At 46.8% G+C, this 27638-nt stretch overlaps 1 protein-coding gene and 1 non-coding gene across 2 annotated transcripts in view; one reads left to right on the forward strand and one right to left on the reverse strand.

Annotated features, from left to right (window-relative positions):
- LOC139263755 (PX domain-containing protein 1-like) overlaps window positions 1-27638 on the forward strand; it is a 78804-nt gene that overhangs the window by 25223 nt on the left and 25943 nt on the right. Inside the window, exons 2-4 of the mRNA XM_070879803.1 lie at window positions 4999-5090; window positions 9412-9529; window positions 23636-23747. Coding sequence (XP_070735904.1) covers window positions 4999-5090; window positions 9412-9529; window positions 23636-23747 — 322 coding nt within the window. The remainder of the gene's footprint in view (window positions 1-4998; window positions 5091-9411; window positions 9530-23635; window positions 23748-27638) is intronic.
- Window positions 24292-24488, reverse strand: LOC139264946 (U2 spliceosomal RNA). Its single transcript, XR_011593430.1, has one exon. It is a non-coding gene; the product is annotated as a U2 spliceosomal RNA (small nuclear RNA).

The raw sequence follows: 27638 nt of genomic DNA on the forward strand, positions 1-27638 counted from the left end.
AGAAAAAAATCGGAACAAAAAACATTTCCTGTACAGTACTCACCCCAAATAAAGGTAAATCACAAAAAAAAAATGAAAAATAAAATCACTCACGCTTACCTCGTGCGCTCATTCCTTCCCTTAGCCCCCCGGGACAGCTCTGCTCGGCAACTTTCTCTGGCGGTGTCACTGCGGGGCGCCAAGGGTTCAGCGCAAAACACAACATCGCCAGTCGATACCGGCTCCCGGGCGATACTGCTCAGCGCCGTCGGTACCCGGCACACTGAGATTGAGCTCACGGCTACAAACCCCTTTATCGCCCCTGATCCGACCCTCGCCAGGGCCGCTCTCCCACCGAATTTCTAGCCCAATTATCTTTGAATTATTTTAGTTTTTATGTCAAACAAAATAGAAATTTTAGGAATTACAAATGAACATGGTCATTTTTTACAGCAGCCACTTCCTGGTGAGCCCGTCAGAAAGTACCACCGAGGAGGCAATAATGACCCTTTAAACAAGCCACCATTAATTAGAAGCTTGTAAATGATGATTGCACTTTGAAATACTTCAGCTACATCACAAAGAACACTTTGGACTCATGGCTCCACGTCATCTGCCCTGGTGCAGATCAACAGTCGTGTTTATACGCAGCAATTTCCAGACTGCAAGCCAGAAATGCCAGCTGGCATTGGTCCTTTTAACACTCTGCTGTGGGTTGCCGGATCGAACGATATGGTGAATGCAGCAAGTGCTCGTCTCCTTGTGAGCCTACTAATGACAAGACTGCTTGTATGAGTCACTTGTAAAGTATTTTGGTCAAGTGACCCTGCGATGAAAAATCAATTGCTTAGCTAACCTGTGCACTGTGGTGCAATTGAGTTTGACAGGCATAATCAGATAGTGTTCAGATAGACCTTCGAACACATTTCAGCTCGATATTTATGCTCTTTTTTTCGAGTAGAGAGGAGAGGGAATCATAAGGGATGCCAATACTAGGGAATAGAACACGTTTCCACTTTTGTATCCAACATGAAATACTTCCAGATTTGGACTAACAAAAGGTTGGATATAAATCTTCCTCCCCTCCCATTCCCTCCCCTCCCATTCTTCCCTTCGCTCCTGAAAGAGTTGATTCACTCATGTTCCGTGGGTACGTCAGCATGCCACCCATCAGCAGAGCAGGTCTCCAGTCGTCCTGGTTAACCCTTGCCACTGGATAAAGGCCGAGCTCTGTCAAATCCCTGTGGTGGCTGGTATGCAACGGTCACCACACGTTAAAAAAATCCACGCACAGGCATCTTCCACCCCTGGAGTTCAGAACTGGAACATCGGGTCCTTCATTGAAAGATCTGTGAACTCATGTGGAAGCAAGTCATCTTCGTTCGAGGGACTGCCTATGATGATGATGATGACCTGCCCATGGAGTATAAAAGTCTTACTACAACGTACAATTGTATAACTGTCCTGTGCACTTCTGAACAAACTTGCATGAGTTGAATGTTTAATTTATGCAACTCATTCTTAAACAGACGATAAACCATTTTATTTACTACAAGTTTATTTTCATATTTACAATGTAAAGTTAACTTTACGCTGATGCGGACAGCCAAGGGTAGTTTTCATTTAATAAATTTTAGTAAGGTCTTAAAATACGAACAACCAGGTGAGTGTGTTCGCTCACTGCGAAGATCTGATATCTATCAGAATGTTATCCCAAATCACAACAAAAAAATACACACAAATTAAATCAGCAGAATTGGAGATTAATAACTAAAAATGTCTTAAAGTGAACCATGAATCCGTGCAAGTGTTCCATTTTTAAAAGAGCACCTGAAGCTAGGAATGTTTGACAGGGGTTGGTGAGACTACATCTGGAGTACTGCATACAGTTTTAGTCTCCTTATTTTCCGAAGGGATATACTTGCATTGCAGGCAGTTCAGAGAAGGTTCACTGAGTTGCATCCTGGGATGAAGGGGTTGTCTTATGAGGAAAGGTTGAGCAGGTTGGGCCTGTACTCGTTGGAGTTTAAAAGAATGAGAGGTGATCTCATTGAAACATATAAGATTCTGAGGGGGCTTGACAGGGTAGATGCTGAGAGGATGTTTCCACCTCGTGGGGGAATCTAGAACTAGGGAACATAGTTTAAAAATAAGGGGTCGCCCATTTAAAATGGAAATGAGGAGGTATTTCTTCTCTGAGGTTCATAAATCTTTGGAATCCTCTACCCCAGAGAGCTGTGGAGGCTGAGTCATTGAATATAGACAGATTCTTGAACGATAAGGGAGTCAAAGGTTATGGAGAACAGGCAGGAAAGTGGAGCTTAGGCCAAGATCAGATCAGCCATGATCTTATTGAACGGCAGTGCAGGCTCGAGGGGCCAAATGGCCTACTCCTGTTCTTATGTTCTCCGTCCCCCTCCCCCCTCCCCACTTTCCCCCCCGAGTCAGGGGGCGCAGCGCTAAGGGAGGAGTTGTACACCTCTTTTAGGGCGTTGCCCATGGGAAACTCCCGAGCTAAAGAGCCGGGCCGGGAGCGCTCCGAGAGACGCCTGAGGGGGGAAAAAACCTAAACAAATCACCACAAAAACATTCCCAAAACAATGCTCATGTCACCACAACCCCGCAAAAAGAAATTAAAAGAAAAAAAAACAATCACACTTACTCTCTGCAGTCGGTATCGTTGGACTGCCTGATTTCCCACGCGTTCACTGCGGGCTGTGCTTCAGGGCGTACGGGTCGGGCGGGAGTCAAAGTTCGCGCCGGTGTCACAACCAGGGACGTTGCACACCGGGCGCAGCTCTTCCGGGCGGTGCTGCTCCGTGTCGCCGCAAAACCGGACCCGAGGATCGCCGCGGGGCGCTGGAGGCTAACTGTCCGGCCACAACACCTCACCCGCCGCCATTGCCGCCACTCCGGGGCGAAAAACGCAACGCAGATGACCCAAATATTCGTCCCGACGTGTGGGGCTGAGCAAATAAAATCTTTGACCATTTTACACTGTGGCGTGTGTTCACCGTCGATATTTTATTCATACCATGGATGTAGCACAAAATAGATCAAAATAATTTTACGATCATTTTTAAGATGACTTCAATTTGACTTTTTTAGGGAAAACTGTCTAAACAACAACTTGCATTTATGTAGCGCCTTTAATATCATAAAACGTCCCAAGGCGCTACACAGAAGGGGTACCAGACAAACTTGGACACCGAGCCACATGAGGTATTAGGACAGGTGACCAAAAGCTTGGTCAAAGAGGTGGGTTTTAAGGAGCATCTTAAAGGAGGAAAGAGGGAAGGAGTTCCAGGGCCTAGGGCCTAAACATGGCTGTCAATGGTGGAACGATTAAAACCGGGGATGTGCAAAAGACCAGTGATCAGAGATCTTGGAGGCTTGTAGGGTTGGAGGATGTTGCAGAGATAGGGCGGAGTGAGGTCATGGAGGGATTTGAAACCAAGGGTAAGAATTTTACAATCGAGTGTTACACACCAGGAGCGCATTAATATTTTCATTATTTTATGTGGTGGCTTCTGCCTGTTTCCTGAGATAATTAGCTGCCGTCTTAAAAATCCCCACAGAACTAAACTTAGAAATAGGGAAGCGATTCCAACAGCAAAGATGTTTCATTTTAAAGGGGCGCTATTCCTCCGATAAAAAGGATGGCCTTTTATTATTTAGGGAAGAAAATGTGTGGCGTTTTTTGTCATGATGTGTTTTGATGCCGTTTATGTTGTGCTGTGACTTGAAAGCAGCGATTAAAGATTTCTGAATGATTTTTCATGAAATGCTGCCTCTTTAATAACTTATAATGCAGCTGGTTTAAATTTCTCGGATGTGGTCACGACTCAGTTCCCCAATCGGGGATGGTCGGGGAAGTCGGTTCAATAGAGAACTGAAACCGGTTGTTCTTATACCGGTGTTTAGCAGTCGGGCAGAGGTGTTATAAGTGACGTATCATTAAATTCCAGTCAATCTTCTCTTTAAATTTATTTTAATGCCTCAAGTTCCTCCACCAAAAATAAAGACATTTTAGCTAATCTATAATGTGCCCAATATAAAAGAAAGAAACTTGCATTTATATAGTATCTTTCGCGACCACCAAACGTCACAAAGTGCTTTACAGCCAATGAAGTACTCTGTGAAGTGCAGTCGCTGTTGTAATGTGAGATACGCGGCAGCCAATTTGAGCACAGCAAGCTCTCACAAACACCAATGTGATAATGACCAGATAATCTGTTTTACTGATGTTGATTGAGGGATAAATATTGGCCAGGATACCAGGGATAACCCCAGTGCAGTGCTGAGGGAGTGCTGCACTGTCAGAGGTGCCGTCTTTCGGGCGAGACGTTAAACCGAGGCCCCGTCTGCTCTCTCAGGTGGACGTAAAAGATCCCATGGTACTATTTCGAAGAAGAGCAGGGGAGTTATCCCCAGTGTCCTGGACAATATTTATCCCTCAATCAGCATAGCAAAAACAGATTATTTGGTCATTATCACATTGCTGTTTGTGGGAGTTTGCTGTGTGCAAATTGGCTGCTGCGTTTCCTACATTACAACAGTGACTACACTCCAAAAGTACTTCATTGGCTGCAAAGCGCTTTGAGACGTCTGGTGGTCGTGAAAGGCGCTATGGTAATGCACGTCAGTCAGTCAGTACAGCAGGAGCTCCTGTAGCTACTTATGCCAAAGGATAATAAAGTGTTTGGAATAAGTTAGTGGGAAAGGCCATTATGAATGGGTTGAAGAAACAGTTGGCTGTGTCTCTGCAGGGAGAAGTCATTGAGGGACATGATAAGAAAGCAGGTTGATGGGTCCGATCAGTGAAAAAAGAGGCTTGTTTGGGCTTAATGGCCTTTTCCTGATCCTAAGGTTTCTACATTTAATACTCAATGTCCTTACCCAAGCTCATTTATTGCAAAGTTGTTGCCAATTGATTACACGGACTTAAAATTAATGGAGGCATAGCATTTGGCAACAATTTGTTTTGTAATTCTTATGTTATCTCTTTATCTTTTCTAGGATTAGTTGCAGTGAGAGAAGCCCGTGACATAGAAGCGAGACTGAATGAAATTGAGAAGGTCCTGAAGATTATAATTAACTTGCCCTGCAAAGTATGTATTGCTATACGTTACTCACTATTACCAACTGCTGCTTACCCTCAGAGTACTGAATGCACTTTCATACCTTTCCAAACACTCCCATGCTTTCAACCATGTGAGATCTGGAAAAGTAATTTACCAACTTCCTTACATTTTAGAATTCTGCTGCTAATTGTTGTGAACATAATAACATACGAATTAGGAGCAGGAGGAGGCCATATGACCCATCGAGCCTGCTCCGCCATTCAACTAGAACTCTACATCAATTCCACTTTCCCCGCCCTATCCCTTGATTCCCTTAATGCCCAAAATCTATCGATATCAGTCCTGAATATGCTCAAAACTGGGTATCCACAGCCCTCTGAGGTAAAGAATTCTAAAGATACACCACCCTCTGAGTGAAGAACTTTCTCTTCATTTCAGTCCTCAATGGCCAGCCCCTTCTCCTGAGACTGTGATCCCTGGTTCTAGACTCTCCAGCCAGGTGAAACAGCCTCTCAGCATTTACCCTGTCAAGCCCTCTAAGAATTTTATATGTTTCAATGAGATCACCTCTCATTCTTCTAAACGCCAGAGAATTTGGGCCCATTCTACTCAATCTCTCCTCATAGGACAGCTCTCTCATCCCAGGAATCAATCAAGTGAACCTTCATTGTACCCCCTCTAGGTAAGTATATCCTTCTATCGGTATGGAGACCAAAAATGTGCACAATACTTTAGGTGTGGTCTCATCCAAGCCCTATATAATTCCAACAAGATTTCCTTACAACCTTATACTCCAACCTCCTTGCAAGAAAGGCTAATATACCATTTGCCTTTCCAATTGCTTTTGTATTTGCATGTTAACTTTCTGTAATTCATGTACAAGGACCCCCAAATCCCCCTGAATAACAACACTAACTACTCTCTCACCTTTTAAAAAATATTTAGCTTTTCTATTCTTCCTACCAAAGTGGATGATTTCACACTTCTCCATCTGCCATCTTCTTACCCAATCACTTAATCGGTCAAGATCTCTCTGCAGCCTCTTTGTGTCCTCCTCACAGCTTACTTTCCCACCTAGCTTTGTATTGCCAACAAACTTGGATATATTATACTCAGACCCCACATCTAAGTCATTGATATAGATTGTAAATAGCTGAGACCCTAACACTCCTCTCCACACCCTGCCATCCCGAAAATGACCTGTTCATTCCTACTCTGTTTTCTGTCTGTTAACCAATGCTCAATCCATGCTAAGATATTACCCCCAATCCCGTGAGCCCTGTCTAATCTTGTGTAACAACCTCTTGTGTGGCACCTTATCGAATGCCTTCTGAAAATCCAAATATACTACATCCACTGGTTCCCCCTTATCTATGCTGTTCGTTAAGCCCTCAAAAAACCCAAATAGATTTGTCAAACACGATTTCCCTTTCATAAAACCATGTTGACTTTGCCTAATCATTATTTTGATTTTCCAAGTACCCTGTTACCACGTCCTTAATAATGGATTCTAGCATTTTTCCCTACTACTGATATCAGGTTAACTGGCCTGTAGGTCCTTGTTTTCTTTCTCATTCCTTTCCTGAACATCGGGGTTACATTTGCTACCTTCCAATCCATGGAGACCGTTCCAGAATCTGGGGAATTCTAGAACATGAAATAGAGTGAAAGTGGTGAATGGAACGAGGTCAAAATAAAAGAGCCAGTTTAATGTGTCTGATAAGGCACCAATGCATTGAAGGGAACTGTGAGAGTAGTTCATCAAATTGTTTGATTCTCATGAACGTATTATGAATTGTCGGACTCATGATTAAACAGGTATTATTTTTTCTGCAACGCAAATGATACAATTTCTTTTGAAGGAATGATTAGAGGTTCTTTAACAGTAGAATGTATGAATATTTCATTGGTAACATAATGGCAAACTTTTCTGTAATCTATTACATCAGATATCCCTGTCCTACATGGCCTGCATATTCACAGAGGTGGAAGCCAACATGAATACAGGAATGCTAGGAGAAGGGCAGGGAGATGAACTGATTGAGAAGCAGTGGATAGTGCCATAATGAGGAGTAATGATGTTTATCTTCATCAGCGGTAGGCTGAGAGAAAGGCAAATCGAATTACTGTACGTACCGCCATGTCAGAAGGTACTCCGAAGATAATAACTGTGAGGATAGCAACTCCTCCTTAATAAGCACCTCAAGAATCTCACATGTCAGACTTGAGTTAGGACCTTGGGCAGAACACGACGGAGAGACAGACGCAGTTGGGTGGAGCACGGGGATGAAAATCAGATGAGGAGGGAGAGGAATTGGTCACCTGTAGCAGAGTCTGCCTCATTGCCTTTTAATATAAGAATTAGGAGCAGGAGTAAGCCATTTTGCCCCTTGAGCCTGCTCTGCCATTCAATGAGATCATGGCTGATCTTCTGCCTCAACTCTACTTTCCTGCACTATCCCCATATCCCTTGATTCCCTTAATATCCAAAAACCTATCGATCTCTGTCTTGAATATACTCAAAGACTGATCCTCCACAGCCCTCTGGGGTAGAGAATTCCAAAGATTCACCACCCTCTGAGTGAAGAAGTTTCTTCTCATCTCAGTCCTAAATGGCTGACCCCTTATTCTGAGACTATGACCCCTGGTTCTAGACTCCTCAGCGAGGGGAAACATCCTCCCTGCATCTACCTGTCGAGCCCTGTAAGAATTTTGTATGTTTCAATGAGATCACCTCTCATTCTTCTAAACTCTAGAGAATATAGGCCTAGTCTACTCAATCTCTCCTCATAGGACAATCCCCCCATCCCAGGAATCATGTCTGGTGAACCTTCGTTGCACTCCCTCAATGGCAAGTATATCATTCCTTAGGTAAGGAGACCAAAACTGTACACAATACTCCAGGTGCGGTCTCACCAGGGCCGTATATAATTGCAGTAAGATGCCTTTGCTCTTATACTTAAAATTAATTAATTTAACTGGAGAGAACATCCTGCGGGATCCTCTCCCATCTGATATTTCATTCAGTGTACTGCCCAGGCTGTGCTTGAAGCCCAGCAGGTACAGATGAAAATCTACCCCCATGGGGGTAAACAAGAGACAAATGGGTTGGCATCGCTACCACAGATCTCAAGGGATCCAAACGGGCTGCAAAACAATGCAAAATAGCACCTGACAATAAAACGAGGGGCGTTTGGTATTAATTCTCTCTCACTCAGGGAGGCCACTTGGGTGATTGGTGTGGGAAATGGAGAAATGTGCAGTTGTGGCTATCCTGAGGGTGGGGCTGGTGTATATTGTCGGGGCAGGATACGGAGAACCTTGCTCTGCATTTAACTGTGTCACACCTGCCCTGGGAGTGTCGGATATTTAAAATGTCCCGTTCACAGCTCTCATCTCCCTCAGCTTGACGTGCACAAAGGAGTCATTAAAAAGCAGGGGAAGGCTAAATGAACAATAGACCAACCCACCCGTGGAAGATAGGATAACAAATAATCACCACAAATGAGAAAACGCATTCAAGCCAAACAAATCGGGGAAGCCGTAAACTCATTGGATTATAGTAACCAATTATATACAAAGGCACGAGAGCGACTTCAGAGGGGACGTTGAACCAAGAGCCCATATGCCTGTTCCAGTGAAATTAAAAATCGCACAACCCTCTGTTCAAAGATGAGCAGGGAGTTTTAGTACCTGAGCCAACATTACTCATTCAACCATGATCGCCAGAGACAAAGATTCACAGCCATTCAACCACCTGTTGTCTGTGCGATATAGCTGACATATCATCGTGTTACATTTATCAGCATAACAGTAGTCCCTGCATTCCTAAAGTGATTAATTGTGCCAATCCAAAAATGACGTGCATGTTAACAACAACAACAACGTCAATCTGTATTTATATAGCGCCTTCAATGTCCGAAGGCGCTTCACAGGAGTATTACGCGATAAAAATTTGACACCGAGCAGCATAAGTAGAAAATAGCGCAGGTGACCAAGAGGTAGGTTTTAGGAAGCGTCTTGAAGGAGGAAAGAGAGGCGGAGAGGTTAAGGCAGGGAATTCCAGATCTTAGGGCCCAAACAGCTGACGGCATGGCCACCAATGATTGAATGATTATAATCAGGGATTCTCAGGAGGCCAGAATTAGAGGAGCACAGACATCTCGGGGAGTTGTGGGGGTGGTGGAGATTACAGAGATAGGGAGGGGCGAGGCCACGGAGAGATTTGAAAATAAGGACAACAATAGTGAGAGGAAATAAGTTCAATAAATGACATAAATGCAGTACTTTGTTAACAATAATTGGGTTGATCCAATCTCACGCATTCATGTTCTGCCCCTTCACTCAGTATTCTAGGTCAGAGGTTGTCCTCACTTTCTTTGAAAGATCATCAGTAGACCAAGTATTAAAAAACGACACCATCCAGAAGGTTCAGATGAGTTTCCAAAGCCCCGTCAAAATATCAGGTGAGTGAACGATTTTGACAATTCTTCCTGTTTCACTGAACCATTACAGAGTGGGCCAGATACATTTTACCAAGGGTATCCTGCTTGCTGATCTGAAGCTGTGCTTTTTCCGTGGATGAGCTGGAGTGCAGAATAGCACCAAATGGAATAGACTATCAATGAGTTGTATTGTCTCTGGAGCTCCATTTTGGCAACTCGATTGGGTGATTTTGTGGAATCAAGGATTTAAAACTAAATTCTTCAGAAGCCATGCCTGGAAGGTTTTAGCCATTATGAAGCATTTTCTTTTCTTAATTTCCGATCGTGCCCATGGTGGTATTGATTGAATCATACACTTAATCAGCTCTTCGAATCTCAACGCTGCGAGTGTGAAGAGGTCAGACGCAGGCAGCGGAAGGAGCGTGTGGTAAATCAGTACCACCCCTCCTTCCCCCGACGAATGTCTGTCCAACCTGTGACAGGGTCTGTGGCTCTCGCATTGGACTGTTCAGCCACCAAAGGACTCACATTAAGAGTGGAAGCAAGTCTGCCTCGATTCTGAGGGACTGCCTATAATGATGATGACACTTAATCAGTTAATGTCTATCTGCTGTGAGGGGTTGCTGCCAGAAATATTCCAGCTACAAAGATTCACTCTGTGCTGAGTGAGCTGCAGAAGTATACCCCTCGACCCACATCAGAAATAAAGACCTCTTCACAACCCAACCCTGCCTGTAATTGAAAGAAAGAAAACCTTGTATTTATATAGTGCCTTTCATCACCACCGGTTGTCCCAAAGTGCTTTACAGCCAATGAAGTACTTTTTGAAGTATAGTCACTGTTGTAATGTACAAAACGCGTGGCAGCAAATTTGCTCACAGCAAGGTCTCACAAACAGCATAAGGACTAGATAATCTGTTTTAGTGATGTTGATTGAGAGATAAATATTGGCCAGGACACTGGGCATAACTCTCCCTGCTCTTCTTCGAAATAGTGCCACGGGATCTTTTACGTTCACCTGAGAGGCCTCGGTTTAAAGTCTCATATGAAAGACGGCATCTGTGACAGTGCAGCTCTCCCTCAGCACTGCACTGGAGTGTCAGCCTAGATTTTAGTGCTCAAGTCTCTGGAGTGGGACTGGAACCCACAGTTAAAATCTCCCTGGCACTTACCTGTCTGAAAGCCGCCTTGATCGCAGCATCTGCAATTTTAACCTGCTCTCCTGAGCCTGGGAGCCAACTTGGTCCTTCTTTCATTGTAGCTCAGGCCTGAGCGGGGAATCCAACTGGAGTTAAAATCAGGGCCAAAATACCCAGGCAATGTAAAGCTGTTCTCAACAAGACTAATCAAATAAGGGATGCACCTCAGCCGCATTTGATTACATATCAAAACCAGTTAATTTAACAAGTTATTTTAACTATCAGTGAAGGGACTTTTGGAAAGTTGTGCCCCTCATAGGCTAGATTATAGATAATCTGTGGGAAAGATCCAGTGACATGGGTCAAATAGCTTTTCTCATCCTGTACTTGGTCTGGAGAGCCCACAAATAATGCATACTGTTGTCATACTGACCTGGCAGGTTGCCCACTCTTCCCCGTACTTACACCCCCATACTTTCATCCTCAACACCACTCAACAGCATTGAAACATCAAACAAAATGAGCTCAACTTCCCTGCAGAAGAATCGAGGCCTGTCCTCTGCATTACAGCATGGTATATCTTCACCCCAGCGCCAATGTTGGTGGTCATGTTTTTAGCCCACCACCTCGAGTGAAATAGTGCCTCATGTCAGCCGTGGCTCAGTGGTTAGCACTCTCGCCTCTGAGTCAGAAGGTTGTGTGTTCAAGTCCTACTCCAGGGACTTGAGCACAAAAATCTAGGCTGACACTCCCAGTGCAGTACTGAGGGAGTGCTGCACTGTCAGAGGTGCCTTCTTTCAGATGAGACGTTAAACCGAGCCCTCGCCTGCTCTCTCAGGTGGATGTAAAAGATCCCATGGCACTATTTCAAAGAAGAGCAGGGGAGTTATCCCTGGTGTTCTGGCCAATATTTATCCCTCAATCAACATAACAAAAACAGATTATCTGGTCATTATCACATTGCTGTTTGTGGGAGTTTGCTTGTGTGCAAATTGGCTGCCACATTTCCTCCATTACAACAGTGACTCCACTTCAAAAAGTACTTCATTGGCTGTAAAGCACTTTGGGACATTCTGAGGTTGTGAAGGGTGCTATATAAACGCAAGTCTTTCTTTTATTAATGTTCGGAGCAGATGCAGCAGTAGTGAAGTCACATGGTCACGGTCCAGCTGCCCGAGGGGGTACGATTTCAGAGGTGCAGTCATGTGGAATGAAGTTAAAGTAAAAGGGAAGCAGAGCTAAGGTGGGGTTTTTGACCGTAAATAGTTGGCGATTCAGATCTCGCGGCCCTAGTCCAGCTTGTTATTTATTTATGTTCCCCTCCCGTTTCTCCTCCTCCCCCCTCCCTACTTTTCTGTATTGATAGTGTCCACTTGTATTCTCAAACATCTTCAGCAAAATAAGCCTTTCGGGCCAACTTCTAGTTGAGCCTCAGTATTCCTTGCAGCATCAATTGCTGGGGGAGGAAAGGTACCAAGGCAGGTAAAGTTCTAGCTTATGTTTATGGACAGTTTATCATTTCCCGCATCAAATGCTCACAAGCATTCAAAGACTTTCACCCCATCAGCTAAGTAGCCTGTTTTGTCAACTGAGGGTCTTTTCACGATAATGTATTTGCTTCATGGGTTCTTTGCTTAAGAATTCATAGCAAAACATTACTATTAATAACTAGTTGGTTTATTAACAAAGGTTTAACAATCACACTACACATTACCAGTTCATCCACTAGGCTCATAACCATCTGCCTCATCGTGGATGACCTTGACCCAACTGGCTGGGGTTTTATTGAGTCTCGTGAACATCATGTGACTGGCCAAGCCACTCACAACTCAACAGCTCTACAACTATTTGTCGTAGAACGTAAAATCAAATGTTCACTTTTGGCAAGGGCACTAGAAACCCACAAATTAACAATTTAACCTTCAAAGAAAACTTAAATCAAATTAAAATTTGGTTGCCGGGGTTGATGATGCACTCGAGTCTCTCCGGCGCCCACCTCTCGCGGAAAGCCACGAGCGTACCGATGGACACTGCATGCTCCATCTCCAGGGACACCCAGGCAACAGCTCTACAACTATTTTGGTTGTAAAACAATAAATCAAGTGCCCCCTGATTAAAGTGGGGGGGGGGGGGACACACCAAACATTTTCAAACAAGTGCCCCCATTTTTTTTTTGAGGGCACTAAAACACAAATTATACAAGTGCCCCCTGACTAAAAGGTGAGGGGGGGGGGGGGGGGGCATTAAAACCGACAATTAAACAAATTAAACTTTAAGCAATAGTAATCAAATTAAAATGTGGTTGCCGGGGGTGATGATGCACTCCAGTCTCTCCGGCGCCCACTTCTCACGGAAGGCCGGGAGTGTACCGGTGGACACTGCGTGCTCCATCTCCAGGGGCACCCTGGCAACAGCTCTACAAACCTGTGAGCATACTCACAGGTGCATACATTACACCTTCCCTTGGGATATGGGCAGGGACTTTTCATGAAATGTCCCATTTCATTTACAATCTCCCGTGCTCCAGAAATATAGATATCCCTAGCTGTAGTGGTTAACAAAACAGGGGAGGGTGGGGGGGGGGGGGAGGGGGGGGGTGCTGCGGAGGAAGGGGATGTGTGTGTGTGGTGGGGGGGGGGGGGGCTGCGGAGGAAGGGGATGTGTGTGTGTGGTGGGGGTGGGGGGGGCTGCGGAGGAAGGGGATGTGTGTGTGTGGTGGGGGTGGGGGGGGCTGCGGAGGAAGGGGATGTGTGTGTGTGGTGGGGGTGGGGGGGGCTGCGGAGGAAGGGGATGTGTGTGTGTGGTGGGGGTGGGGGGGGCTGCGGAGGAAGGGGATGTGTGTGTGGCGGGGGTGGTGGGGGGGCGCTGCGGAGGAAGGGGATGTGTGTGTGTGGTGGGGGGGGGGCTGCGGAGGAAGGGGATGTGTGTGTGTGGTGGGGGTGGGGGGGGGCTGCGGAGGAAGGGGATGTGTGTGTGTGGTGGGGGGGGGGCTGCGGAGGAAGGGGATGTGTGTGTGTGGTGGGGGTGGGGGGGGCTGCGGAGGAAGGGGATGTGTGTGTGTGGCGGGGGTGGGGGGGGGGGCTGCGGAGGAAGGGGATGTGTGTGTGTGGCGGGGGTGGGGGGGGGGGCTGCGGAGGAAGGGGATGTGTGTGTGTGGCGGGGGTGGGGGGGGGGCTGCGGAGGAAGGGGATGTGTGTGTGTGGTGGGGGTGGGGGGGGCTGCGGAGGAAGGGGATGTGTGTGTGTGGTGGGGGTGGGGGGGGGGCTGCGGAGGAAGGGGATGTGTGTGTGTGGCGGGGGTGGGGGGGGGGGGATTTTGATTCTCAGCCTGCTTACAGGTGTTTTTCTGGGAGTATGTGTAAGTTTGAGTATTTGTACCGTTGACCTCCACCATGCTCACCTCAGGGCCAGGATAAAAACAGAAAATGCTGGCACCACACAGCAGGCCAGACAGCGTCTCTGGAGACAGAAGCAGAGTTAACGTTTCAGGTCGATGATCTTGCTCTGTTTCTCTCTCCGCTGATGCTGCTGAGTGCTTCCAGCATTTTGTGTTTCTAGTTCAGATTTCCAGCACTAATTTTGCTTTTGAGTTCGGAACTGGTATCAGGCTCGGGCAGACGATACAAGCACCGGGCTCCATAACATGGACCTGTACTGAGTTAGGAACTGGTATCAGGCTCGGGCAGACGATACAAGCACCGTGCTCCATAACATGGACCTGTACTGAGTTAGGAACTGGTATCAGGCTCGAGCAGGCGATACAAGCACCGGGCTCCATAACATGGACCTGTACTGAGTTAGGAACTGGTATCAGGCTCGGGCAGACGATACAAGCACCGTGCTCCATAACATGGACCTTTACTGAGTTCGGAACTGGTATCAGGCTTGGGCAGACGATACAAGCACCGTGCTCCATAACATGGACCTGTACTGAAAGAAATTACCAAGGTAGAAGGCAAAGTGTTATCCAAAATGTGTTTCATTAGATCTTAACCCTTTGAAGCAGCCAGGCATGTAAAGACCGGCTGTAGTGGGTCTTCCGGTCCCAGCAAGTCCCGGTCATTGTAGTCGGTAATGTGGTGACCCTTATCGGGGAATGCAACAGCAGTAGTGCAATATAAAAGTGGCTAAAGATTGTGAAAATGCTTCATTGAGCGGGCCTTGTGGTCTGATCCACCATCATTGGCAGTCCCTCGGAGTCGAGGAAGACTTGCTTCCACTCTTAACATGAGTTCTGGGTCAAGCAGGGCTGCGTCATCGCCCCAACCTTCTTCTCAATCTTCCTCGCTGCCATGGTCTGATTGTGAGAGCATAAAACACAAAAAGTTAGTATGCAGGTACCGCAAGTAATCAGGAAGGCAAACGGAAGGTTGGTCTTTATTGCAAGGGGGATAGAGTATAAAAGCAGAGAAGTCCTGCTACAACTGTATAGGGTATTTGTGAGGCCACACCTAGAGTACTGCGTGTAGTTTTGGTCTCCATATTTAAGGAAGGATATACTTGCATTGGAGGCTGTTTAGAGAAGGTTCACTAGGTTGATTCTAGAGATGAGGGGGTTGAATTATGAAGATAGGTTGAGTAGGTTGGGTCTGTACACATTGGAGTTCAGAAGAATGAGAGGCGATCTTATCGAAACATATAAGATAATGAGGGGGCTCAACAAGGTGGATGCAGAGAGGATATTTCAACTCATAGGGAAAAATAAAACTAGGGGACATAGTCTCAGAATAAGGGGCCACCCATTTAAAACTGAGATGAGGAGAAATTTCTTCTCTGAGGGTTGTAAATCTATGGAATTCTCTGCCCCAGAGAGCTGTGGAGACTGGGTCATTGAATATATTTAAGGTGGAGATGGACAGATTTTTGAACGATGAGGGAGTAAAGGGTTATGGGGAACGGGAAGGGAAGTGGACCGTAGTCCATGATTGGATCAGCCAAGATCTTATTGAATGACGGAGCAGGCTTGAGACGCCAAATGGCCTACTCCTGCTCCTATTTCTTATGTTCTTACGTAAACCGTTGTCTTGTTACTGCTACATAAAATTGAACGTACAGATTTTAAACTTACCTGGCAAGCTTTCCATTGCCAACAGCAAAGCATCACCCCTGTGCTCGCTGACCTACACCAGCTCCTGGTCCGACAACGCCTCAATTTTAAAATCTTCATCCTTGTTTTCAAATCCCTCCATCATTCAAATCGCCCCTCCCTATCTCTGTAACCTCCTCCAATGTCAGTGTGCTCGCTCAGGCCAATATTCTCAGCATTGAAGCACTGACCACGCTCGACCAGCTCCGTTGGGTGGGCCACATTGTTCGCATGCCCGACACGACTCCCAAAGCAAGCGCTCTACTCGGAGCTCCGACACGGCAAGCGAGCCCCAGGTGGGCAGAGGAAACATTTCAAGGACACCCTCAAAGCCTCCTTGATAAAGTGCAATATCCCCACCGACACCTGGGAGTCCATGGCCAAAGACCACCAATGGAGGAAGAGCATCCGGGAGGGTGCTGTGCACCTCGAGTCTCATCGCCGAGAGCATGCAGAAACCAAGCGCAGGCAGCGGAAGGAGCGTGCGGCAAACCAGACTCCCCACCCGCCCTTCCTCCAACCACCGTCTGTCCCACCTGTGACAGAGACTGTAATTCCCGCATTGGACTGTACAGTCACCTGAGAACTCACTTTTAGAGTGGAAGCAGGTCTTCGATTTTGAGGGACTGCCTTTGATGATGATGAACCTCCTCCAGCCCTACAAGCCTCCGAGATCTCTATGCTCCTCCAATTCTGCCCTCTTGAGCATCCCTGATTTTAATCGCTCCACCCTTGGTGGCCTTCTGTTGCCTAGGCCCCAAGCTCTGGAACTCCCTCCCTAAGCCTATCCACCTCTCTACCTCTCTCTCCTCCTTTAAGATGCTCCTTAAAACCTACCTCTTTGACCAAGGTTTTGGTCACCTGTCCTGACATCTCCTTCTGTGGCTCAGTGTTTTAGTGACATCGCTCTTGTTCAGCTCTTGGGATGTTTTGCTACGTTAAAGAAAGAAAAAGAAAGACTTGGATTTATATAGTGCCTTTGATGACCACCAGATGTCTTAAAGCCCTTTAGAGCCAATTAATATTTTTTGAAGTGTAGTTACTGTTGTAGTGTGGGAAACTCGGCAGCTAATTTGCGCATAGCAAGCTCCCACAACAGCAGTGTAATAATGACTAGATAATTCTTTTTTTTTGTTATGTTGATTGAGGGATAAATATTGGCCAGAACACCGGGGATAACTCTCCTGCTCTTCTTCGAAATAGTGCCATGAGATCTTTTCCACCTGAGGGAGCAGACGGGGCCTCGGTTTAACGTCTCATCTAAAAGACGGCGTCTCCGACAGAGCAGCGCTCCCTCAGCACTGCACTGGGAGTGTCAGCCTAGATTTATGGGTTCAAGTCCCTGGAGTGGGATTTAAACCCGCAACTTTCTGACTTAGAGGCGAGTGTGCTGCCCACTGAGCCACGGTTGACACTAATTAAAAGTGTTATATCAATTAAAGTTGTTGTTTTGTTGTTAAAAGCCTGGAAAATGGTTTCTGACTAAAAGGGGTTCATTGAATTCCTAAGACAGAGACTGTAATTTCCGTATTGGAGTGTACAGTCACCTGAGAACTCACTTTTAGAGTGGAAGCAAGTCTTCCTCGATTTCGAGGGACTGCCTATAATGATGATAAAGGCAGATCAATCTAACGCACTGGTCAAGTATCAAACTTTTCAATATGCAGTACCCTATGTGTCCCTTTGTATGCTTAACAAATGACAGAATGGCGCTGTGTGTTGATTAACCTAAACAAATTCAGCTTCTCCTTTGCGTTGTGGCGCTCCCTGGATTGATTCCTGGTCTGCGCTGGGCTTTCTGCTAGGCACAGCAGTTGGGCAGTAACAGTTAACCTCAATACCCCTGGGAGAGCAGAAGAAGAGGAAAATCAGCCAGTTCCCACTTCTGATGAGTATCCCATGACCTTTGGCCCCTGCTGGTAATTTTGTGCAGGTGGATATAGGGAGAAGGCCCAAGTTGGGTAGATTGTGATGCTCTATATGGTCCAATGGCTGGAACCAAGGACCTCGAAGTTATACCCAGTACATTGAGAGAAGGGGAGGGGGGAAACCTTTGTTATCCTTTAGCGTGAAGCTCACTCCAACTTATCCCATTTTATAGCAATTATTATTAAAATCTTAATGCAAATTCATCTCTACTGAAACCATATCCATTTTTATTTTACTCATTTTCCCTTTATTCTCTCATCCTCTCCTACACCACGTAAAAATCCTTGGCCAAGAGGGGGCAGATGATCAACTCCTGGACCTTTGCTGATATCATGCGTCAGCAAACTGCATTAAAAGGCACCAACATGTTCTGAAAAGAAGGGACTTCCCAGTGTTCTCTCTTTCCCTTTAGCGAATGCACCTTGTCTCCATATGCAGCGCCCTCTGGCAGCTGGGATGAGGAACACGCCCTTACAAGCAATGCGGACATGAATCCACGCTCTGCCATTCTGTTGGCACATTGGACGACCAATGAGCAATGCCACAATACAACTTCAGTGCGAGTTATTTTTACTCTGCAGTACGTTTTCCATGCCATCTCTCCTGAAGGTGCTGAATCCTGCCCGGGTGCAGTTCCACAGCTGCCAAGGGCCCTCCAGCACCTTAACCAAATGGCCATTCCTTGTTTGTGAGTATAGACAGTGATTGCAAACAACATGTGGGGGGTGGGGGGGGAGTGATCACAGCCTAGCCTGATCCTGTTCACACCTGATGTAGAACCTGAGATCAACTAAATTCCAGCATTCTTTATCAAGTTCCTTACAGTGTCAGCTGTGGCTCAGTGGGTAACACTCTCGCCTCTGGGTCAGAAAGGTGCCCTCCGACAGTGCAGCACTCCCTCAGTACTGCACTGGGAGTGTCAGGCTAGATTTTTGTGCTCAAGTCCCTGGAGTGGGATTTAAACCCACAACTTTCTGACCCAGAGACGAGAGTGCTACACTGTCGGAGCACAAAAATCAAGGCCGATACTCCAATGCAGTGCTGAGGGAGTGCTGCACTGTTGGAGGTGCTGACTTTTGGATGAAACGTTAAACCAAGGCCTTGTCTGCTCTCTCAGGTGGATGTTAAAGATCCCATGGCACTATTTTGAAGAAGAGCAGGGGAGTTATCCCTGGTGTCCTGGCCAATATTTATCCCTCAATCAACATAACAAAGAAACAGATTATCTGGTCATTATCACATTGCTGTTTGTGGGAGCTTGCTGTGTTCAAATTGACCGCCGTGTTTCCTACATTACAACAGCGACTACACTCCAAAAGTACTTCATTGGCTGTAAAGCGCTTTGAGACATTCGGTGGTCGTGAAAGGCGCTATATAAATCCAAGTCCTTTTTTTTCTTTAAGACAAAGAATTGAACCTTTGTAGGACTTTAAAATATCTATTTAGTTAAAAGTTTTGTGACGGTCTGCCACACTCCAGACATATCAAGATATATAAACAGCGAGAGAGGAAGGCAATCATTTCAGGCTGTGCTTTTCTGACCTGAGGCAGAAAATGACATGGACTTGCAAAGTATGTTCCCTCTAATTTTCTTTGGGCCGCGTGGCCCCTTTAAGAAGCTACGCGGGCCATTAAAAAATTTCCCGCCTGCGCAGTTTGTCCCTTTAAGAGCCGGCTGCGCGGGAGCTCCAGATGGCGCCGCCCAGTTTAAAGGGACCATCGCCTGAAAATGTCCATCACCAGCTGGCGATATTAACCTCCCGGCCTATTGACATCACTTCCTCCACGGGGAATACTTGAGCCGCCTCCTTCAAGGAACGCACCAGATTTGCCTGAAGCATCCGACCATTCTCCGACCCCCAGGTTACCTATGGGCTGCCCTGTGTCTTAACTCGCACTAAGTGCCGCTCACCCATCACCCCTGTGCTCACCGACCTACATTGGCTCCGGTTAAGCAACGCCTCGATGTCAAAATTCTCATCCTTATTTTCAAATCCCTCCACGGCCTCACCCCCTCCCTATCTCTGTAATCTCCTTCAGCCCCACAACACCCCCGAGATGTCTGTGCTCCTCTAATTCTGCCCTCTTGAGCATCCCTGATTATAATCGCTCAACCATTGGTGGCTGTGCCTTCTGTTGCCTAGGCCCTAAGCTCTGGAAGTACCTGCCTAAACCTCTCCGCCTCTCTACCTCTCTTTCCTCCTTCACGATGCTCCTTAAAACTTACCTCTTTGACCAACCCTGCGCTAATTTCTATTTGTGTGGCTCGGTGTCAAATTTTTCATCTCATAATACTCCTTGGGACGTTTCACTACGTTAAAGGCGCTATATAAATACAAGTTGTTGTTGTGAGCAATGCCATGGGAGATCAGCTGGAACCTTCTGAAAGCTTAGCCTATCTTGAGTTGGTCAAATTGCCAGCATTAACATTCATGTCACTGAGCTTGGCAGAACTAATCCCTTAATATAGTTACATCTTTGAGAATTGGTTTCATTTGGATGTGATGTGTACTACACAGAATAAAAGTCCTCTCCCAGAGAGCTGCAGCTATGTGTCGATGTGGGAGGAGGAGGGTTCATCGACAATAAATCACTGGAAATATTTCACATGAAAAGCCTTGTCACATTCCATTCCCCTTTAAGGGGATGTAGTACAAACACTTCCGGAGCTTTCTGTGGCTCAGTGGGTAGAGGACTTGTCTTCTGTGTCAGAATGGTTGTGGGTTCAAGTCCCACTCCAGGCACTTGAGCTGAGGGAGTGCTGCACTATCAGAGGTGCCATCCTTTGGATGAGATGTTAAAGTGAGGCCCTGTCGGCTCTCTCAGGTGGAAGTAAAAGATCTCCTGGCAAGATTTCAAAGAAGAGCAGGGGAGTTGTCCTCTGTGGCCTGACTGATATTTATCCCTCAATCAACATAACAAAGACAGATTATCTGGTCATTATCACATTGCTGTTTGTGGGAATTTCCCCCCATTACAACAGTGACTACACACCAAAGTATTTCATTGGCTGTGAGATGTCTGGTGGTCATGAAAGGGGCTATATAAATGCAAGTCTTTCTTTCTTTATATTTAGTAGTGCCAGCAAACATGGTTCGCAAACAGAATTGAACCCACCTCCTTATTTCTGAAGATAATGTTGATACAGCTGAAGTATTTCAAATCCCCGTGTCTTCTCGCAGTATGAAGCAGCTTTCGCCGTGAATAATTTCCCCTCGTGGTGTGGTCAAATGAGGCATTATAGCTACCAAAAGAAAAATAGCCTCCTGAACTTATTTTATCGCAGTTTGTGCATTTGCCTTAACAAAAAGCATTGGGTTCGGATTTGTTGGGCCTCTGTAGGCCGAGGATCAGCTGCTGAGTGTTTATTATAGGCACTTTACTGCCACCTTCTGGTTGCTGCAGTGAAAAGCGAGGCAGAACCAGGAGAGATCGTCGGTAATGCATTTTAGCAAAATAATGTCAGTCACTGTACAGATTGGGTAGTAAATTATTTACCTCAGGCTGTCAGTGTCAGAGGCCCAAAATGTCTCTTTTATTTCTCCATCATTGGTGACCCACTAACAAAAAGGAAAGTATCGCTTTGACATATTTGCTTTTATTAGCAGCTGATTAACTGTGCAAAAAAACAAATTGGCAGGTGTAACTGTGAACAATTCATACCTACGGACCAACAACAACTTGTATTTATATAGCGCCTTTAATGTAGTGAAAAGTCCCAAGGTGCTTCACAGGAGTATTAAGAGATAAAAATATGACACCGAGCCACATAAGGAAAAATTAGGGCAGGTGACCAAAAGCTTGGTCGGAGAAGGAGGTTTTAAGGAGCGTTTTGAAGGAGGAAAGAGAGGTAGAGAGGCGGAGAGGTTTAGGTAGTGAGTTCCAGAGCTTAGGGCCTTGGCCACAGAAGGCATGGCCATTATTGGTTGAGCGATTATAATCAGGGATGCTCAAGGGGGCAGAATTAGAGGAGCGCAGATATCTCGGGAGGTGGGGGATTGTGGGGCTGGAGGAGATTACAGAGATAGGGAGGGGCGAGGCCATGGAGGGATTTGAAAACAAGGATGAGAATTTTGAAATCGAGGCGTTGCTTAAGCGGGAGCCAATGTAGGTCATCGAGCACAGGGAGTGATGGGTGAGCGGGACTTGGTGCGAGTTAGGGCATGGGCAGCCAAGTTTTGGATCACCTCTAGTTTACGTAGGATAGAATGTAGGAGGCCAGCCAGGATTGTGTGGGATAGTCAAGTCTAGAGGTAACAAAGGCATGGATGAAGGCTTCAGCAGTGGATGAGCTGAGGCAGGGGCGGAGACGGGCGATATTATGGAGGTGGAAATAGGCGGTCTTAGTTATGCTGCGGACCAGTGCTGTTCACCCAATATTCACCACCGCCAAATTGCCCTACGTTTCTGGACAGAACAATACTCCAGAAAGTCCACATTTGCTGCCTTTAAAGAGCCTCAATGGCGCTCACGCCAGCTAAGAGTTGCTGTCAGTCTCTGGGGCCTTTCAAAAGGCCTGAGACCTTACCTGCTTTAAGGTAATTAATCCCAGAGGGAGTCCAGCACCTTACAGCATGAGGTAAACTGGCTCCTGAAAGAGCCTGGGTGCATCTCAAGTGGAACAACTGTAGACCCCGCCATCTCACAAGGCCAAATGGGATGGATGCCGTTGAAGTGACCTTACAGTGGTTGGTATTCCGACCCAACCATGCAAACGACCCCGTCCTTGCCATTTCGGGATGTAGGTGTATGGAGATTCTGCTCCACTCTGCTGCCGATGGAGCGGTTGCGATAAGTTTTGAACCTCTGAGGACAGTCTTTTCTCAGGTGCCTCCGCTGGTATATGCAGGACCCAATGTGGGGGATAAGCCACGAGTGCAAGGAAGATACCCGGTCAATCTCCAGTCTGTGCGGAGTCGACCTGACTTCAGCTAGGATTGTTGTAGGTGTGCCTTAACACATCTGGGTTAGCTGAATAGTATCAGCCGAGGTTCCCGCTCTTGATCGCCATCTAGTGACTGCTGCTGAAAAGCATGTACGCACGTGTGTGTGCACAGGGTGAATGAAGGGTTGTGATAAGCCCATAGTTGAACAATGTGCCTCCATTTGCTGGCTAGGCTCACACATGAGGAAAAGAAAGACTTGCATTTATATCTTTCACGACCTCATGTTGTCCCAAAGTACTTTTGGAGTGTAGTCACTGTTGTAAAGTAGGAAACGCAGCTGCCAATTTTGCGCACAGCAAGCTCCCACAAACAACAATGTTATAATGGCCAGATAATCTTGTTTTGTTATGTGGATTGAGGGATATATATTGGCCACCACACCGGGGATAACTCCCCTGCTCTTCTTCGAAATAGTGTCATGGGATCTTTTACATCCACTTGAGAGAGCAGACAAGGTTTGGTTTAACGTCTCATCCAAAAAATGGCATGTCCGACTATGCAGCACTCCCTCAGCACTGCACTGGAGTGTCAGCCTAGATTTTTGTGCTCAAGTCTCTGGATTGGGACTTGAACCCACAACCTTCTGACTCAGAGGTGAGAGAGTGTGACCCACTGAGCCATGGCTGAAAATAGCAGCCACGGGATCAGTTACATCCACCAGAGAGGGCAGACGCAGCCTCAGTTTAATGTTTCATCCAGAGGACAATACCTTCAACAATGCAGCACTGCCTCAGAGTGCCAGCCTAGATTATGGGTTAACATCTCTGGAGTGGGACTTGAACCCACAGCCTTCGGACTTAGAAGGGAGTGTGCTACCCACTGAGCCACAGCTGATACCTTCACAGGGCAACCTGGGTGAGGTGTCAGCTGTGGAACTGTATCTAGCAAAATCCCCGCTGCCTTGGCTGTTTACACACCAGGTCTTTGGAGCTCGCCATGAAATGTCATCGCGACATGCAGCGAGCCCAGCTCTACACGTCTCATTTACCTGAATCAAACCAGTATTGTTTGGTTTTTTTTCTCCACAGAAATTATGCGTTCGAATGGGTTTTGCTTAGCCAACACGGAGACCATCGTCTTTGATCACAGTATTCCGAACGGGAAAGACCAGCGCATAGCGGCAGACTCCACGGAAAATCTGTGAGTAAACCTTTTCTTAGCTTTAGTGCCAATGTTTTTCATAACGCGTGGTTTTGTAGCCGGTGATTGAAGTAGGTTTAATATGGGACGCCAGAAAACCAGCCAAAGGGTTCAAGGCTGCAATTGAGTCCAGACGACGCAACCAAATCTAAAGCGATTTATGGACATCAGCAGAACCCGCAGGGTTAGATTATAGTCTTCCGCTCACCACCAGCTACTTGTTATTCTATATATATATCTATATTGTTTATTCATAATTACTCTTTAAAAAAAAAAATAAAGGGTATTTTCTTGCTGTTGTGCGGTAAGTGCGCTGAGCAAGGTGGTCCTGTGATTGAGGGAGTGGGCTGTGGGAAAAAGGTGCTGGTTGGGAGCCTTTTTTTAATTTTTTTTAATTATTCGTAGCCAATCTTTCCAATTCTTTGTCAAATCACAAACGCCAGAGGTCACCTTGCACACATCAAGGATCACTCTGCGCCAATGCTCTTAGCCAAAAGGCCGAGAGCCACTGCACCGTTCCTGGAAGTACTGCAATACCAGGTTCGTGCCATGGAGGTGGATGGGTTAGCAACCCCACACACCTCCGTGGAGGTGGATGGGTCAATCCACCCCACCCAACTCCTATTTCCAAAAAGCATTGGAGAACCACCTTCCTGATCCAGGGAGAACCACTTTGGGGTCATGGTTACTCCCCTGTCAGGTCGGTTACGCATGATCTTAACCAAAAGGCCGAGAAGCGATTCTGAAGGTATATGGCAGGTGCCATGGGTTTATGTGCTGATTATCAGTTAACAAAGCAATCAGCGTGTGTTGTATTGCACAAGATTGCATAGGATATAGGGCACAGAAACAGCCCAACCAGTCCACCCCGGCGTTTATGCTCCACTCGAGCCTCCTCCTGTCTTTCCTCATCGAAATCTATCAGCATAACCCTCTATTCCCTTCTCCCTCATATACTTGCCCAACCTCCCCTTAAATGTCAGCTGTGACTCAGGGGGTGGCACATTTGCCTCTGAGTCAGAAGGTTGTGGGTTCAAATCCCACTCCAGGAACTTGAGCGCAAAAATCCAGGCTGACACTCCAGTGCAGTGCTGAGGGAGTGCTGCACTGTTGGAGGTGCCGTCTTTCAGATGAAATGTTAAACTGAGGCCCTGTCTGCCCTCTCAGTTGGATGTAAAAGATCCCATGGCACTATCTTGCAGAAGCGCAGGCGCGTTACCCCAGTGTCCTGCTAATATTTATCGGAGTAACTATTTGTACTAAGTCTCCCTTCTACGCGAAGTGAGAGTTAGGACAAATATCACTGACTCTGTGCCCGCACCCTGCCAGCGCAATTCCTATTAACCCTTTTCTATGCATGCGTCCAATGCTACGTTGCCTCCAGCCGACGCATCCTCCGAGCCCCGGGGAGAGAGAGCGGTTGGGTGAGGAAGAGAAAGCTTGAGGGGGGGGGACACAGGTGGTGGGGAGGGGAGAGAGGGAACTCAGAGAAGATGGATCACGTTTTTCCAACCCACCCTGGTGTGTGCAAGCTCGATGTGTGTGTTACAAGGAACATCGTTGGGGTGGATGAAATCCACGACACTGTCACTATTCACTTCATACCCAATCCACACACAATGCCCCATCTATGGGGGGGGGGTAATAAGGTTTTGCCCTTGGGTAAGCGTCTTCAGCTGGCGGAGGGATGCACTTGCACTGAGGTAAGGGTCTTCAGCTGGGGGAGGGATGCACTTGTGCTGGGGTAATGGACTTCGGCTGGAACCTGATGGCTTTTGGGGAGATCTATCCTCTGTGGCTTCTGAAATTAAAATGGATCGAATTACAAATTGGAAATTCACTCAGAACTTGGGCTGGGCGGTTCCAGTTGCACATTCCAGAGGAACTTCAGGGTGTGGCTTATCCGCCAAGGGGACCAATCAGCAATAGGTCTGGAGAGCCAATCAGAGAAATGGCTGCAGTTCAGTTAGTACAAATCGACGCATCCAATATTTATATAGAAACATAGAAAATAGGTGCAGGAGTAGGCCATTCGGCCCTTCTAGCCTGCACCGCCATTCAATGAGTTCATGGCTGAACATTCAACTTCAGTACCCCATTCCTGCTTTCTCGCCATACCCCTTGATCCCCCTAGCAGTAAGGACCTCATCTAACTCCTTTTTGAATATATTTAGTGAATTGGCCTCAACAACTTTCTGTGGTAGAGAATTCCACAGGTTCACCACTCTCTGGGTGAAGAAGTTCCTCCGCATCTCGGTCCTAAATGGCTTACCCCTTATCCTTAGACTGTGACCCCTGGTTCTGGACTTCCCCAACATTGGGAACATTCTTCCTGCATCTAACCTGTCCCTCAATCAACATAACTAAAGCAGATTATCTGGTCATTATCACATTGCTGTTTGTGGGAGCTTGCTGGACACAAATTGGCTGCAGCATTTCCCACATCACAACAGTAATTGCACTCCAAAAAGTACTTAATTGGCTGTAAAGCGCTTTGGGACATCCGGGGGTCATGAAAGGCGCTATATAAATGCAAGTCTTTCTTTTTCTCCTTCCCTCTTGAATGTGCTGGCTCTTGCTGGGATACATTTCCTAACTCTAGGGGCCTCTCTGGTACCTTGTCAAATGTCTATTCTTCATGTCTGGGATCTAGAAAGGGATTGTCAGGTGGGTCACCACAGCCGAGTTCAATCCTGTCCCGATTTGGAGTGGCCACGGGTACGCTTTGAACCAGAAGTCACCGGATAGTAATCAGGAGCAGGACACTTGGTTAAATTCTCCTCTCCCCTAGCCCAGGGTTGCATATCTCTTGAATTGTTCCGAGTTAGCTGATATCAACGCTGGTGAACATACCCTTTGGTGTCGGGTATAATGTATTTGCTTCATGGGTTCTTTGCTTAAGAATTCATAGCAACACATTGCTACTAAGAACTAGTTGGTTTATTAGCAAAGATTTAACGATCACACTACACATTTCCAGTTCATCCACTAGACTCACAACTGCAGACTTCATTGTGAATCCCCTAAACTCAACTGGCTGGGGTTTTATTGAGTCTTGTGAACATCATGTGACTGGCTAAGCCACTCACAACTCAACAGCTCTACAACTATTTTTAGTTGATCTGTAAATCAAATGCCCCCTTATTAAAGGGACATTAAAACCAACAAATAAACAAATTAACGTTTGACCATCAACTTAAATCAAATTAAAATTTGTTTTTTTGGGGGTGATGATGTACTCCAGTCCCTCCGGCGCCTACCTCTCGCGGAAGGCCGCGAGCGTACCGGTGGAAACCGCGTGCTCCATCTCCAAGGACACCCTGGCCCGGATGTAGGCGCGGAAGAGAGGCAGGCAGTCAGGCTGAACGACCCCCTCGACCGCCCGCTGCCTGGACCGGCTGATGGCACCCTTGGCCGTGCCCAGGAGCAGTCCTACGAGGAGGCCCTCGGACCTACCCGCTCCCCTCCGCACAGGGTGCTCAAAGATCAGAAGTGTGGGACTGAAGTGCAGCCAGAAATTGAGGAGCAGCCCCTTTAAATAATGAAACAGGGGCTGCAACCTCGCACACTCCATAAAAACATGGAACACGGACTCTTCCAGACCGCAGAAATTGCAGGCGGCCTGGGAGCCCGTGAACCGGCTTAAAAATTTGTTGCACGGGACTGCTCCGTGCACCACCCTCCAGGCCAAGTCCCCAATAGATAGTGGGAGGTCTCCCACGTAGAGTGCCCTCCATCGGGGACCCCCGCCTCCTCCGGGTCAACAGCTCTACAAACCTATGAGCATAGTCACAGGTGCACACATTGCATCGGGAAGCTGGGAGACGAAAAATAAGGATTGAGCCCAGTTTGCAACCCACAGTGGCCCCTACTGGAGAGTGAGTGTGCGCT

Source organism: Pristiophorus japonicus, chromosome 5 (assembly GCF_044704955.1).
Source record: "Pristiophorus japonicus isolate sPriJap1 chromosome 5, sPriJap1.hap1, whole genome shotgun sequence".
NCBI lineage: Eukaryota > Metazoa > Chordata > Chondrichthyes > Pristiophoridae > Pristiophorus > Pristiophorus japonicus.